The 17,324-nt window shown below is 40.3% G+C and overlaps 2 protein-coding genes across 2 annotated transcripts; one reads left to right on the forward strand and one right to left on the reverse strand.

Moving 5' to 3' along the window:
- Window positions 1–3,473: 3,473 nt before the first annotated feature.
- On the forward strand, window positions 3,474–3,863 carry LOC133904455 (uncharacterized). Its single transcript, XM_062345974.1, has one exon. It carries the CDS (start codon window positions 3,486–3,488, stop codon window positions 3,819–3,821), a length of 336 nt encoding a protein of 111 aa, XP_062201958.1. The 5' UTR covers window positions 3,474–3,485; the 3' UTR covers window positions 3,822–3,863.
- A 596-nt stretch (window positions 3,864–4,459) lies between these two features.
- LOC133905009 (uncharacterized) lies at window positions 4,460–10,820 on the reverse strand. Its single transcript, XM_062346694.1, has 13 exons — window positions 10,541–10,820; window positions 10,249–10,389; window positions 9,284–9,322; window positions 9,093–9,185; window positions 8,855–8,971; window positions 7,540–7,635; window positions 6,603–6,716; window positions 6,379–6,432; window positions 5,816–5,863; window positions 5,506–5,656; window positions 5,215–5,380; window positions 5,053–5,122; window positions 4,460–4,972 (listed from the first exon to the last, which is right to left on the reverse strand). The coding sequence occupies exons 2-13, from the start codon at window positions 10,315–10,317 to the stop codon at window positions 4,718–4,720; spliced, it is 1,272 nt and encodes a 423-aa protein (XP_062202678.1). The 5' UTR covers window positions 10,318–10,389; window positions 10,541–10,820; the 3' UTR covers window positions 4,460–4,717.
- Between the last annotated feature and the right edge of the window lie 6,504 nt (window positions 10,821–17,324).

Here is a 17,324-nt window from a genome sequence, read left to right on the forward strand (position 1 = left end):
TGATACACTCTCGATACGATTTTTCACAGCATTTTCCGCCAGCTGCTGCTCTACTGCACAACACATTGCTGGTGCTTTTCCGGAGCTAGTATCACCGATATTTTTAGATAATGGAAAAAAGTTCCGACTTTTTACATTGTCATGGGCATTTATCTGGATAACTGTGCTGATCCATGCTGGACGGTGGATTCCATTCCTGTCCTAGTTATTTACTGAGACAGCCCAACCATACTGTCCTGGTTTATTCACATCATTTTCTGCCGGTTGTTGCTCTACGGCACAACACGAGTACTGGTTCTTTTCCGGAGCTAGTATTACCGATATTTTTAGACAATAGAAAAAAGTTTCAGCCTTTTACATGGACATTTACCTGGATAGCTGTGCTGACCCATGCTGAACGGTGGATTCCTGCTCCTAGGTGTAGTGGTAGAGTTTTTGAAGTAGTTTTTTGGCTAGAATCAAGTTAGTTCTATCAAACAACAGTTTTTAACTCCCTGAGTGGAATTCGTAGAAGTGATTATCTGAAATAAACTAGAAGCCAAGAATTAAAAAAAATAGCTTACCCTGATTCACTTACTACACATAATCACTTTCTCCATATAGTTTATTCTAGAGAATCACTTTCAACTATATAATTACTTCCCCCAAAGAATCACTCTCCGTAGAAAATTTAAATCAGAGAGAGCTCTACTAAACAAGCCTTTATTTACTGAGACAGCCCGACCACAACATCATGTTGATTTTAACCGTGAAGTAATCTATGATTAAGGATGAAAAATGGATAGCAGGTATCCGAATTATCTGATATTTGTATCCATCAAAATACGAATATATGTATCCGTATTTGTTTGTGAAATAGATACTAAAATGGATGTATCTGAATTCGTTTTTGAGATTTGGATTCAGATGGATACCGAATTGCTTTGAATTCGGATGTGGAAATGGATAATATCCATATCCACCAACCAGGAAACCAAATTTCGTTGAAGTTTTAGAAATTTTAGAGGTGAACGAAATTGACATATTCCGGCCCAATCAAATTGGAACAAATTTCAATCAAATTTGACTAGAAATTTAAATTTCCAACATGAATTTTGAATGAAATTTCAAAAAATTCGGCATTCCGGTAAATTCCAAATGTGAACGAATTTTTTGCGCAAAAAATAAAAATTCTTGTCGTTAAAGATGTAGAATATTTACATACAACCCAATTAAGTAGATATCCGAATACGGATTCGTATTCAAACTATCTGATTCATATTCTTATTCAAAAATATTCAAATCCATATTTATATTCAAATTAAAATATGGATAACAATATAAAAAATATACGATCTAATTGTATATGATCTATTTCCACCCTTACCTGTGATCACCGACGTTGGATTGCATTGTTAACAATGCTTAAGCATCTCTCTGGCCTGGCCAAACTCTCTTCTAAACTTCCTTTTTTTGTGTAGAAAGGTGCTGGGACTGGAGCGTAAAGCGGTACTGGTAGGTGATTTTGCTACCTTGTCAGCGCTCATCTCCGTCTTCTCTTTTTTTATTCCTTTTTTTGCATTGGTGGGGAATTACTAACCTCTGTTTCAAAATAATTAACTATTTTAATTTTACTATTCAAACTTTTACCATTCGTCTTTTCTATGAATATTTATGTAAATAGTTTAACCTACCTAACATGCTTAAAATACATCCATAACATATCTAGTAGTACTTCTTTCATTTTACTTAACTAAGTATTTAAATAAATATTGTTAGACAAAATTTTAATAGTAAAAGTTAAAGTTATTAATTATTCTGAAACATTGGTTAGTACCAACGAGTCAATGATTCGATGGGAACCATAAATAAATAAATTCTCGTGTTACCTTCAAAATTTAGGGGAAAAAAGAAGGTAAGTTCTTGTGTCTGTGTTCAATAGTGTTCTACTCGTTTACACTACTAAAGTGTTCGGCAAAGATTCAAATAGATAATATATCATACCGTATTTTATTAAAATAGATAATATATTAACGTATTTATAAATTTAATATATATATTCAGTACCTCGCGTATCAAAAATCTAATTTCGACATGTAAGGCATTGAAAAACTGTGGGCCTAGTACTTTTCAACACATGAGGTACCGAATATGGTACTGTTTACCGTATTCAGTAACTCAGGTGCAAAATAGACTGTATTTTTATAAATTAGTACATCACATGAAAATAATATTAGTGATTTTTTCTAGATTTTTGAGAATTTATTTGAGGCACTAAAAATTGCTAGTATCCACTAATAGATATAGAGGTAGAAGATTTTCTCCCTTGCATATATATGCAAGGATCATATCTTATTGGGTGAAAAAATAGACTGCTAATTAAGAGTAGTCTTTAAATTAGGAATTCTCCCATTACGTGAGTCTGTATAAGAGTTGGGGTTTTGCTTCTTATTATTTCTGTTGCGTTGCTGTTATAGTCTACTCCATCCTGATATCGGCGTATCCCGGCAATCGGGAGAGCAGGTATCCAAAACACTCGCTCTTGAGATCCTACACCGGAAGAAGGCGAATAAGGTTTTTGGGAAGCGCTCTGCACGACTGTTCAAGTTCTTTATCATGACTCGTCTTCCTGGTCGCTTGGACATCATCCGCTGTCATCGTCAACAAATTTGGCGCGTCATCAGCAGGATTGATCGTGCCGTCGACACGGTGCAACCAGCATCTCCAGCAACCTCTACAGCGCATGACCAGTGCAATATTGGGTGGAAAAAAGACTGTTAATTGAGAGTAATCCTTAAATTGGAACACATTCATTATGTGAATCTGTATAAGAATTAGGGTTTTATCTTTTTCTATTTCTGTTGCGTTGCCGCTGTAGTCTACTCTATCTCAACGTCGGCGTGCATCGGCTATTGGGAGAGCAAGTGTCCAAAACCCTCATTTTTGAGATCCTATACCGGGAGAGAGCGGATAATATTTTTGGAAGTGCTCTGCGCGACTACTGAGGTTCTTCACCACGGCTCATCTTTCTGATCGCTTAGGCGCCGTTCGCTGTCATCGTCAACAAATTCGGCGCGTCATCAGCATGATCGATCGTGCTGTCAATACGGTGTAACCAGCATATTTATCAATCTCCACAGCGTATGATCAGTACGTAAAAATCATGTTACGCGTACTTTATTTCCTGTTATTCCTAATTTCGAGTATAGTAGATCTAGACATATATAGTGTTTTTATACACATAACTAGATTATATTATGATAATATGGATATGTTAGTTTATCATTTTACGCTAATAAATTATTTATGAATCAAATTAAATCTAAAAATATCATATATTTCAACAGATTCTAGCTTATTATTATTATTATTATTACCGTGGTTGATTAGCGATAAACAATTGTAATTAGAGTAACGATTAAGCTCCCTCGCCGTGTATAAATACACCAGCATTACCATCTAAACATCCTCTCACTCATCCTTCACTCTCTCACATTGCCATTAGCATGCAACTGAGCCACCACTTGCCTTGTGCCTCGCCATGTCGTCGTCCATGGTGTCCAAGAATCCGCCTCCGGCGCCGCACGGAGACAGAGACGGCGACGACGGAGACAGAGAAGGCGCTTCCGCCGGTGACGAGCTGCCTGTACCTGCACAGGCCCGGCGCCGGCTCGGGGGCGCTGGACAAGGACGCCATGCTGCGCTGCATCCGCCACCGGAGGCGCGCCAACCGCCCCCGGGACACGCTGCGCTCCATGCTCCAGGCGCCTCCGCCGCCGCCGGAGCCGGACAACAGCGAGCGCCAGCTTTCCTGGCTCGACGACGCCTACTCGACGCCGTAGCTTGATTAGCTGCTCTTCTCATGTGCAGATTTAACAATTCCATGATCCAATCTACACTCTTCTCTTCTTGTGCAGAATGATCAAGAACAATTTCAAATAATCTGTAAGCATGCATTCTTGATTTGTTCTAGTATGTAGTGCTAGTGCAGTAGATGTATGTATGGATGCAAGGATGAAGCCATGGATGCAAGAACTATTTTGAGTTGTTCTTTGTAATCGCTTGCTGTTATTGTCAATCATGATCAAGTAAACTGATCAGAATTGGATCAAATGTTTCGATTTTGTTTAAGCCTACAAATTTGTTGTTTCATTCTAGGGATGGATACACTGATTTGGAGTGTAAGAATCATCAACGTCGACTTCTTGGATTCAAAGATATTTTTTCAAATTGTTGCAAATCAAATTGTTTGTTTCTATGATGCCATGATATTACTTCATCAGGATCCAACCATTTAATTACCCGGTGAGATAAAATTGTTTGCTCGCATAAGCAGTTTGTCTGCTATATGGAGCACTCACCAACGATATGATAAATAAGATGAAGAGATGAGCAAGTGTTGTGCTAAAAACTTATGATTTAGTGCACAAACATCAAACATAAAGCAGGTCATTTGGCTTAAGTGCAGAGATAATCCGAATAAGGACGTAAAATTTCGGCATTACTTTTATTCTTTCATGTGTCAACAAATACCTCCTGACCTTTTATAATAGTATACATCTCCAAGAGGATTACATACGTGGCGCCAACAATTTCAAACTTTTATAGAAACCTATCATGTATCCCTGACCTTTTGAGCTCTACGGACAAAATCAGAACCATCGATGTAAAATGGACTATAAGGGTCACACTAAAAGAATGAGATTGAATCAGGATCGCAAAATGGACAGTTGCTGTTTCATACTGTATGATTACTAGAATCCAGTAGCCTGTCTCCTTCCGAAGGCATGTCAGATGACATTTCCAAGTTTTGCTTGGCTGTCATCTTGCTCCATTCGTTCTCGACTCGGAAAAACACCCACTGGAACCGTCTGACTATTTCCAGTGCTGCAATGGTAAACAATGTCAGGTAGTTGTGCCGAAGATGTGCCGAAAGCTTGTATGTCCATGTACATCGCAGAACTAAATTGCTACCCAGCACCCAGTAGTACACCTGTACAACAAGTATAGAAGGACCAATGACAAAAGTGTCCAGGGGGTTAACAAAAAGCATCTATATGTTCAAGTTCATACCCAGTTCTGCCCATAAAGAAGGTTAGTCCATATGCTTGGGTTTTTGAACATGAAAATCCTGGTTAGGATGCTGCAGGGATAGAGTAAAGCGCATTAGCAGCAATTGGGATGTGTGATCACGTACTTAAGGAGTAGAAAAGAGATTATGTAACGATGACATACCTCAAATCCCAATCTCGCTTTATATCCCAGTAGAAGGAATACAGTGAATTTATAACACTAGAGAAAAGCCAGAGAGGCCGGTAAAAGCTAACCCAATGCTCAGGAAATACATGATACTTGAGAGCCGAAAGGAAAATCACTGGAACTGCTGTTGAGTACTTGAGGGCTGGATTTGAGAGAAAGAAATAGAAAGTTATTCCAGAAAGGGACATAAACGTAAAAATCCAAGTTATCTACAAAATAAAATAAAATAAAATAAAAACCAAAGCTTCTGCATGATAAGTAAATTACCATTCAAAAGACATGTCTTCTCCTTTGTATCCTTGTATTGTCGGACACATTGGAAGAAACGGCACAAATAAGGGAACACGAGAACAAGAGGGATAGCTATGGAGTGACTACCACAAATAGAATCTGCTTCAAACCAAGCGATCGTTGCAACCTAAAAAATATCAAAACGACAAACATTAATGAAAAATAAGATGAGTTCTAATAATAATTTGCAACGGCCAATCTGATCCACTAGAATGTAATTTGTCAATGTCAAGGAGATTGCTGAAGACAATATGCACATAGCAAAGAGCACGTGTAGGAAAATAACCTGTCGATTCACCATGCGACAAACTGAACGCTCCAAATCCGAGAACACCTGTGATGAGATGAAGCAATTAAAAGAAATGGCAGAACATCAAAGATGTTAACTCAAGATGAAAAGTTAGAATCAGTTTTCCACTCAAAAAATCCAGAATTGGTATGAATGTGCTCAAATAGTTAGAAGATCCTCTCTCTGTTCTTTTTATTTGACTTTATTGACTTTTTGCAGTCTTCGGAGTACAAAGGTAACTAGACCACTATTTTTATAGCTTTGTATCAATATATACTAATAAAGCTATGCATCATGAAATAATTATAATTTCATGATAGAATTATAATTTTAAACATATTAATAGTGAAACTTTTGAAAGTTTGACGGTATGATTCTCGGACATCAAAAGAACAAAGGAAGTAGTGTTTATCTACCAAGAATATATTACGCTAAAGCCAAGATGAGAAACAGAGGATCATAAACAATTAGCCAGTAAGTAATGTCCTACTAATTCCAAGAAGCAATAAGTAAAAAAAAAACAGTCTGCAACCAATACTTCTAAATAAACTAATATATACCTTTGACATGGATGTAAAGATATCAGCCAAAAAGAAGTCAGGGAATGTAATTGCCTGCAGGAAAGGAGACATGAAATCATAAGAAATTTGATTTGATACAGTTGCTAGCTCCACAACAAGTACAATAAGGTAAACCCTCACCACCACAGACCATATCATACTGTTTGTAGCATAGCTAAAGACAAAACTTATTTGATCCTAAACGAATAAATTGTATAACTCACTTGTAATGGAAGTATTATACGCCACACTGTCCGTAGAAAGTAAAAGCGTGATGATAAGTAAAACATATCGAAAGGAGAAAGAAGGATTATCAGAAGGACAGCATACAAAAGAACCTGCAATGAGGCGGAAAGGTACATTAATTAGTTCACATTTTTTGATTGAAAACCGATGCGTTAATATAGAATAGAAGCATGGTATTGTTGTTTTAAATAACATGAAGGAATGAGTGAATGGATAACACATCCTCCAGAATTTCAAAACAACTTAAATATTACAATAAGGCATCATTGTATGTGATCCCAACAGTATATTCTAAGGACACTCCTCTAAGTATGTCAAAAGCATATTATATTGTGCCTTGTAAGAACTCTGGAAATAATAATTTGGGAAACTCATTGGTGACCAGGGGTTCCGGCATACCCACTAGTGAAAATTCGATGATCCAACATGTTACAATGTTTCAAAAAAATCATTAAAAAATCATGTATGCAGTACACATATAGTTAAGTAAACCTGCAAAAAACCAATTCCAAATTCGCCATGTATATGGAGATTCAAAAACACAAGTGGTACTGTTACAACATGATGAACAATGCCAAAATGTTTGCTTGTTTGTTTTATTTCTTGACATCTATGATGAATTTGATGCTAAATTTTTACAGATTTACTGAACTTCATGTGTACCACATACATGAATTTTTGACGATTATTTTAAACATTCCAATATGCTGAATTCGTTAATAGGGATGCCGCAAACCCTGGACACAAAATCCAGACTCAATAATATTATTGCGTGCATTTAATTAATTTTAAGCAATGTCAGTTTAGTGGAAGCACTGAGTTCAAGTAAATAACCAAGAAAGTCACATGAGTTCAAGTACACACCAAAGAACAAAGCACTGAATGAACTACTACTTAGTGTGCTAGATATTACACTGGTTGAGATGCAGCAAGAGATACTTCTCCATGTGAGTACAGATATAGGTAAGCTGTCATGCTTGTGGGAACAATTAAAGTCAGCCAAGTAGCGCACTGTCAATGAAACAAGAAAAACTTGAGCATCACTTTATCAGAATAATATGACAAATAAAAGTGGTGGCAAAGTAATACTGCATAACATGGCATTAAGGACATAGCTAAACTCAGAAACAACAAAAATGAAATCATCCAGCACAAGAAATCCTGGTACAAGTTCTCATGATTTGGAACATGCACCAAGCACAGGTCACTCTCAAGAATAATCACCCTAACAAGTCATGTTCATTGAGAAACAATGGTGGACATTACATAGGAAAGCGAGACAAACATGTTTTTTATGGAAATAAGATAAGCACATGCTCATGCAGATATACGAGTTTAGTTGCACTGCAAAATATAATGAAATTACGGAAGAATTGTATTTTGTGAGCTCAGCATTTAGGGTGCATTTGGTACAAATCCAGATTCTCCCAGAAACGTCGTTGTTCCAGATTCTCCCTGTAAACGTTTCTCTGGTGAATCAGAAACACCTCTGGAAACCATTTGGCTAGATGTCTGGATTCAGTGTCCGGATGGAGAGGATGATGGTGCAATTGAACATGTTGCCCTTCATTGATATGCTATTTTTTAGTTTTTATTTGACTCTTTTTAACACAAATAATATTTTTTAGTTTTCATTTAACCTCTCCCCCTATCTCTATTCCGTATCCATTCCCATTCAACCTTCTCTCTCCTTTATCGGGCGGGCGGGCGTGGCGCCGAACGGGGGCAGGGGGCGAGCGGGTAGCTCAGCACGGCAGCCAAGCGGGAGGGCGAGTGGTGCGGCCGCTTGGCGGTGGCATTTTGGTACATGCGCACAGGAGAAATGGGTGAAACGGCCCTCAAACCGTTTCGCGATTCACTCCCGATTCACCAAAACTTTCCGCCTTGAAACATTTCGGAATGGTGCATTTGGCTGCCGGATTCGGTGAAACCACGTAGAATCGGTTCCGATTCTGGCAGTCAAACAGGGCCTTATTGTCAGTATGAACATGGTAATACAAATTTTAAAATGTTCAGACAAGTCATAAGTCATAACACCCATTGTATTCCATACATTCAAGGAATGTAGGCAGCAAATATACTATTAAATCATCACTCCATATTGCCTATGCCTAACCATGTCAGTAATATGAATGCGTTTATAAAAAAGAAGAAGAAGAATTTCAGCAAATCCAAAACCATCTAAAGTTTTAAAAAGGAAAATACAAAGAAAAGAGTCTAATAGGCATACCCTCCATATCTCTTGGTGCGATAAATGTGTTTGTGCAAGATCGAACACTTTTGCATAATTGACTGATGATTGCGCAAAGACCCATAAATTTACTCCCCATAACCAAATCATCAAGGCCTGTAATAAAGACAAGAATCATAATTACATAGATAATTAGATATTCAGTAGGAGCTTAGCTTATCGCCTTTTCCACAGGTAATGACCCATGATACATAAACAATATAAAAAATAAACTCACCACAAGAAGAAGAGGATTGTAGTATAAGAAAGCCTCATAAAGAAATAAGTCTCGAAGATCAGCACTCATTCTCATAACTGAATCCCAACCTATCTGTAATCCCAAGTGAATAAAGCAAATTACAACACAAGAGGCTTAGATCATGCATGAGAAAAAGTCATGGATAGATCACATCAAGATTCAAGGCTGACCTTGCAACAACATAAGCCCCATAGGAGAAACAATACAGCCTAGAAAAGGCACAAGTTGGTCAGCATTTGAGGAGTAAAAGTAAAAAATGAAGAAAACAAATACTTTCAGTACAAAATATAAAAAACTCCCTGGGAGCAGTATACGCGTAATAATTTGGGAGAAAGAAACTTTGAAGCATAGATGTGTATCATATGTGATCAAATGCAGATATATTTGTGTCATTTCGAAGCATGATAGGAGAACACAAATAGAAGCTCAAACCAGAAAAATCTAAGAGCAGGGGAAGGAGATGGAGCTGAGGAAAGGAAAGCTACAAGGGGCAATGCTAAAGACCAATTGTATTGTCCATTTATCACAATACATTTCATGAAAAGTCAACGGTATGCATTTAGTCGGTCAAGGACATGGCATACTTGGAAGTAGCAATGAGTAAGGCAAAACAGATGTGCTTTGGTGTGCTTTCTGAATAATACAGAAATTCCTCAAGAAATTCAATAGAAGCTCTTTAGTTCCAAATGGAGGAAGACAAGGGCATCAATTGTAGTCAAGTGTCAGTAAAGATTAGTTTGTACGGAGACCGGTAACTTTTCCTCAATTCTCAACACTCTTCGGTTATTAGTGTCACTACAATGTGCTTTGTGATTAAAATAGCGCAAACTCCAACGAAATTCGTTCGTTCCAAATGGGGCCTCAAAAGGTGCTACCAATTCGCTCTTTTTGGGGAACATGCGCATCCCTTTCAGACAGGGCAGAACGCAGCAGACCTACTCTTGTGACTAAATGATAATCCAATGCATACTAACACGGACGGTTATGTTGTAACATGTAATAGTGCATCGCAGTACATCGAGAGGTAATGTGAGCAATGAGCACTTGAAATGTGTGGCCATAAAAATGGGGGTTGCACCTATAACTCATTCCATTCCACAGCACGACAGGGAAAAGGGTTGGAAGGCTACGCTACCTTGAACCGCCAGAGGAAGAGGGGCGAGGGCATGATCACCACCGCGGCAGGGATGCCCCCGCCCTTCATCTCGCCACCGGCGCCACCGAGCCGGTGCTGCCTCCGCGCCAGGGAGCGAGCCTAAACGTCCCGCGAGAAATCCTGCCGAGCAAACTGGCATCAGCACCTCCACCACCGCGCAGCGCAGCACGTGAATCAAATTAGCAGCGAACTGGATGGTTTGGATTCTGATCTTGATTTTGATTCCGCAGAACCCGGCACGTAGGCCTTCCTTCCTTCCTTGGTTCCTTACCAACAAGAGAAGAAGCTGATCGATGCCGCAGCCCTCTCCGGACGGATCTCCTCGCCGCCCCACCCCGCGGCAGTCCTCCTCTCGGGAAGGGAGGGGAGCGAGGACGCCGCCGACGCCCACGAGGACGAGGAAGGGGAGGGGAATGGCGAGGGCGACGAGATCTGGGAGGAGGATGAGGGCACGATGCGGCGTGCGAATGGGAGAAAGGGAAACGGACGGAAGGTGGGAGGCAGGACGAGGAGCAACAACAGGCTGACGACGAGTTTGACGTGTGAACGAACTGGCAATTTTTTCCAAATTTTGGGCGTGTTCGGTATAACATCATCCTAATTATATTCTCTCCATTTCATTCTCTCCCTGATTCATCTTCCTATTCTTGTTTTTTTATTTCTCTCATCTTCACCAGTTTTTTTTAAAAGATTCATAAAAAGAAGAAAAAAAATCTCATCCTAGATGGAATGGCATTTGAAATCTCTTCGTGACGAGAATCGTGAACGAAAATCATTGAAACGCTAAAAATAACGAAAATTACTTCGAAAAGAGATTCTCATCTACAAAGGAACTCACTTAAGGATGGTCTAACTCCACTCTAAGTTTTTTTAGTTCTACTCTAAAAATCTACGGTAGAGGAGATCTACCATGAAGCTAGCAGTGAAGTTATTTAGCTAGCAAAATAACTCTAGATCTATAAATGAGGGATTTTTTGAGAAATTGTCGATAATGCTCTTATAGTGTTATATGTACACTATATTTTATATATAAGTATTTGTGATTATTTTGTTGTACTAGATACATAGAATTTTTGCAAGTATTTTTGATGTAGAAAAATATTGTTTTCCCAAATATTACAATAATAAAATATAAGTGATCATAGAATAAATTGATTATAAATATTACATCTTTATATATACTCGAATATGTCAATATCGATATCGTTCACAGATACTTAAATAAGTTGATTACAACGATCGTAGCTACTCAATATAAGTTAACAAAAATATATCCAATAAAAAATGGGCATCTAAGTTAACAAAATAAAAACTGCACTCTATTTTCAGCTCTAAGCAACTTGAGCTCATCCACCTAAAGATAATATTGAATGTATATCTAATCAAGGTGGTCAACCTGCAAATGAAGCAAATCATAAAACTATTTTATCAGCTATTGACAGGTGCTATCTGAAAATAACATGAAAAAAGAAGCTAGTTAACAGTGTTATGAAGCAGACCATTGTTAAAAATTCAAATAAAAAATTTCCCGACCGCTCCCCATGCTGTCGTCATCCTTCGCGTGCATCACCAGGTCAATTGTGGCTCCACCCCCACATCCGGATCTGCGAGGTGGGCAGATGAGGTAGTGCCAAAGGCACGAGGAAACGACCTCACCAAGGCGGGTGGAGGCAGCCAACAGTAGGTGGATGCGAGCTAGAGCAAAAATTGCCTAATAGTCAAGCGAGGGGGGGGGGGCCAGGCAGGCAGGGGCAGGCCACGAAGGATGTATAAAACTAGTGTTCGTAGAGTACCCTTTCAATTGCTCCATCAAAATAAACTATGAAAGAGGTTGTTTCATAGAGTTAGCTGATCCACAAATTAGTTAAGGTGCGGTGTTTAGAAGGGCTCTACCTAAATCTATGATGGAGTTTGGAATTAGAGTCCTACCAAATATATCCTTTATTTTATTTTATTTTATTACATGCTTCCAAAAACTGTACTATTATTTGTTTAAAGCTCTAGTATAACTCGTAAACGTAAGTATACACTCACACTATCACACACATGCTCACATTACGGCTATTGAAGACAAAGATGAAGGGCTTAAAGATTCATGAAGTCATCACAGACGTATATAGAGTTTAGAGATTAACGAAATCTATCGCTATCGAAAAGAACGTCGACTATCATTAAAAAAAATACCTTATTAGTAGGACACGTAAGAAGTAAATATAAAATTTGATCGGTAAACCACCTCCACTAACCGCCAAGCTAGACTTTAGCTCTAAACTGTACTATTTTCTTATGGGCGCCTGTGTCTATGTGGAAGGGTTTGTGCACGACCCTACTCTAGTAACTTTGCTTCGAATCAGAGAAACCATCAAATATAAGTCAAACTATTGCGTCCTGCTTGCCTTGGTAGAGTTTTTGGTGCTCCAGAAAAAAGCTTTTTTTTCCTAATAAGCTAGCACTTTGGTTTGGTACCCCCAACTCGGCTTTTAGTAGTTGTGGCCGTACATCCCTATCACTATCTTTATCACTCATGTTCGAGTTTTTTTTACTCAAATTTAGATGACTATTTATTCATAAAAAAAAATCATTTACGTCCTTCTAGGTTGGATGTAGTTTAAACGTTGTTGAAAAATAACTCGGCTTTCAACAGTTGTTGAGAGATTTGTGCTTCTGAAAAAGGTATGTCCAAAAGTCACCTGTTCGGAGTATGTGCACGCAGGTAATTCACAGATGCAAAAGTGTTGCAGTTCCGTAAACTGAGAAACACGTATGCACGTGAGGTGAGCTTCATCGAGAACAGAAGCATGTACAGGTTTCTGTTTTGCAATGTGCACTGAACACGATCAACGGTTGAAACAATTCGGAGAATCTAGCAATCCAACGAAGGATTTCATCTCGTAATACACTGGATTTGTGCAAGTGTACGACCATGAGAGTTTGAAGTCTAGGTCGATATTTAGCATATACTAGCAGTCGCAGTTGATCCGTGCTTGCGTCCATACCATCCGCGTTTGAACATGCTTGACACTGGTTCTCACCAATGTCATGCAGAAAGGGTTTTCCTTTCTGTATTTTCTTAAAAAAAATTCCATACCATATGCGTCCCATCGCGCACCCTTCCATACGACCTCCCTTACTGAGCCGCTCGGCCCGCGCTCGTGGCTCTCACTCTCTCTCGGTTGTCCTCCCCGTTGCCGCCACGCACTGTTCTCCCCGCCGTGCGTGCCTCTTCGTTGAACACCATTTCCCGACGCCTCCCACTCCCTCCCTCTCATCTCTCCCTCATGGCTGACATAGAGAGCAGTGCACCAAGTTGTCACCAGCCAAATCCTGATGCGCCGCCGCCAAATCCGAAGTGCCGCAGCCGAATCCACGAGCCCTGAGCTGTGAGGAGCAAGAGGGAGAGCATAGAGAGATTCGTCAATGTTTCCCTGCGCGAACCCGGTCGATTTCGTGCCGGATTCGAGTCCCTCACCATCGAGTCGTCCATTTGCTGCTCCTCTCTCGGGTCCATGAATACGGTGAGCATCGAGTGTCCTTGCTACACCTTCCGCACAAGATGGTTTTGCTCCAGCCCAACGCCGGTGCGCATCTCCGCTCACGCCAAGCGCCGTCGCACTGTGGCCACCGTGGCCGGCCATCTTCTGGTCAAGCCGGATAGATAGTCATTTCATGCTCAATTGAGTTCCCTCGTGAGGTGTTGATGCTGGTGCCACCCTCCCACAACTGGTTGGCATCTCCGTTAGCCGGCGGCCAAGAGCACCGACGTGGCTGTGTGCACACTGGTAGGAGACTTGCCATGGTCAAAGATTTGGATCGGGCCCTTAGTCCCTGGCCCGCCCACACACCACATCGCTCCTCTGTGTCGCCCAGCTAGCAAGTGACGCTTGCACGCCGGCCCGACCTGCGCCATTGGCCAGCGCGCCTCCGTCGAGCCGACCCGACCGACCTCATTCGTCTCCGACGCCACTTCCCCTCTCTGCTCTCCCTTTCACCGTCCCGACAGCTTGAGGCCGCACCACCCACAAGCGTCGCCGCTGGCCCGTGCCGTCTAGCCTTGAGATGCCACCCATCACTCAACCGAGAGGTCGGGCCAGTCGTCTCCTCCCGCCTCATGGCCTCTTGCACGTCGGTCACCCTTCCCCCTACTCCGGCGCCCCATCCTCTCTCCCTCTCCCTCTATGAGCCGCCCGCACAAACCAACGAAAGAGATGACCCAGTCAGCAAAACCACCGTCCACGTCAGCAAACCAGCTTCCTAAATAGCTAAGGGTGTAAAGTGAATTAGATTTATGAATTCATGGAGTTAAATAGACAGTTTAAAAGTTTTTAAGGTTATCCAGATAAACACAATAGTTCAGGAGAGTAAAATAGAATCTAACACAACACACTATTTATTAAGAAAAAATTGAAGGGAAAGAGATTATATTAAAACGTTGACAACAACGCAATCCCCTTTTATATCAAGAACTCTAGAAGACAAGAAAATTACAAAGAAATTATACTTAGGTCCTTCACTCATCTTCTCTACAGTAACTTATGCTTTCTTGTTTGCATAAGAATACTGCATGCAGGAAACAGCATAGTGCAATGCAAGAAAAAGAAACACAAAAGTAAACTACAACACATATGCATGGAAAACATTGAAAAAGGAAGGGGAGATAAGTCATGGGCTAGCATAAAACAGAGTTGATGGAGAATTTGGGCAGACAATGAATCAAGCCCATATACTGCCCACTGGACCCGGATTGTCCAGCGGACAGACCGAGGAGCTTTTTCCTTCTTCCGAAAGGCTCCAACCCGCGGAGCTGACAGGTGACGGAGACGGCCGGTGATGATGCCCCATCCGGTCGTCGGGCACGACAACGGCCGCCGGCGTGGATCCCTCTCGGATGACCTCCTCCTCCTCAAACGGCTTTGTTTTCTCACTTCTTTTTGCTCCATACACGGCCACGGGACGGGATTACATCGTCACTTGCGTTGGTCGGAGACAAATTAATCGAGGAGTGTCTGAGCAAGCAATCGTTCATCATTGGAACAAACCAAACGAAACGAAACAGGACGCGGATGTGACGTCGGTCTAACCGTGTGGATTTTCTTTTTCTTGAAAGGACGGTATGAGTCTTTGCTATTTTTTTATAGAAGAGAGTTCAGCAAAAAAAATTACAGGTAGCAAAGTGAAAAGAAAAACGGTAATGCTTCTACACGGTCGTTCGACCTGAGAAAAATATCGGACGTCTCGCTTTCCCGGTTTGACGGATAGACTTGGTCAAAATGCAGCCTACCTTATCTTAGGAATGCATTGCTCCTTTTCTACTGAGCTCCTCCCTTCCCCTGTGGTGTGTAGACCTCTCCCTCCTTCCTCACTCTCCAAGTGCCATGATCTCGATCCAAATGGAATGCATGATGCATCCATATGGATAATCTCCAACCCGTTCCCATGCGCATAAGCACTATCCTCTGCTCTCTCTCTGGATCTAGTGAGTCTAAGACTCCATGAGGTGGTAGTGTGGCCGGATCTGGAGAAGAAGAATAGGAAGCCGATGTTGCTGTTGGATTTTTTTTGTTTGTTGCAGAAAATTAATTTTGTTATTTCGATTGGCTTCCCCGAATGTTGCACGTACGATCAATTTTTGTTTCACTTTTGTTTTCTAGTTGTTGCACAAGAGTAACTTTTTGTTGCAGTAAGTATTTTCATTTGTTGCCCTATCATCACGGAGCTGTTAGTGTCCGGATCGGTCCGTTGCAATATCGAAAAATAACGTTTGAAATATCAGAATGACTGCTTGCAACATCAAAATACATATATCAAAATAGCACACTGCAAACATCCGTTTCAGAAGAAAAATTCCTACCACAATATTACGGCTTGTTTCATGCAATATTTTCATGCAAAAACTAGGTGGTGTAGAATTGGATGTAACATACGAAAATAACTATAGTAATAAATTTTCATAACGTCTAAAATATTAAATTTGAACATATGAAATATTAAAGATGCAAAAATATAGAAATTAACTAAAATAGATAATTTTTCAGATCTAGATCTATATACAAGAGATTACATGATGCAACATATGAGAATAACTATTCCAATAATTTTTCATAATGCCTAAAACATTAAACTTGTACGATGAAATATTGGGTATGCGAGGACAAAAAATTAACTTAAATAGATAATATTTTTGGACCAGTCCAGTCAAAATGTCCGATGCGTCCGGATGGCCAGGCCACAATATTTCCGTATATCAATAGTTGCAGCAAAGTTTTTCCAATATTGCAATATTGTGCTACGAAAGCTACAGTTACCCTAGTGTTTCCTAGATGCGGCAACAAGTACTATTCTTTATCGTAGTACCATTTCAATGTATTTGTTACACTGGATCTAACAATTTTGGTGCAAAGCTGTGGGAAGGGGGAAGCACAGATGGATGATTTAGTAGGTAAAACTTGATTTTTGGACGATTTAGCAGTATGATTGCTTGATTTTTTTTTGCAATTAGAGTGGCTTGGAAGTCAATCTCGTCCATGACCCCATAGGTGAGGTCGTGGACGAGCGCTTGGTGAAGGACAAATACTGTGATTCAAGCTAAATGTTGTGTGTTGTAGTGGGATTTTTTTTTTTTTTTTTTTGGTTTAGATAGGATGGCACAAAGTGATCAAGCTTCTTTAATTGAAAGGCAAAGAAGCGTCCGGCCAGACGTCCGGACGCTAGCAACTCGCAAAGAAATAAAAACAAGAACAAGAACAAGAAAAAAAGGTAAGGAAGAAGCGCAGGGCTCACGCAATACCAACGCGGCTAGACTTCAAAGACCACAAATGAGAAAACAACAACGAAGACAAAAATCGAAAACCAATGCAATAGAATCAGGTGTCTGTTTGGCCCCTGCTTTGCCCTTCACCAAGGGTTGTCGCCATTCATCAAAATCTTTCTTGATCCAGAAAGCTACAGCATCTGTCGATTTTGTCTCATGTTGAACAACTCTCCTGTTGCGCTTTTTTCAAATATTCTACCATAAATATATGATGATTCCACATTATTCTCTTCTATAATCTTTGCCA

Source organism: Phragmites australis, chromosome 22, assembly GCF_958298935.1.
Source record: "Phragmites australis chromosome 22, lpPhrAust1.1, whole genome shotgun sequence".
NCBI lineage: Eukaryota > Viridiplantae > Streptophyta > Magnoliopsida > Poales > Poaceae > Phragmites > Phragmites australis.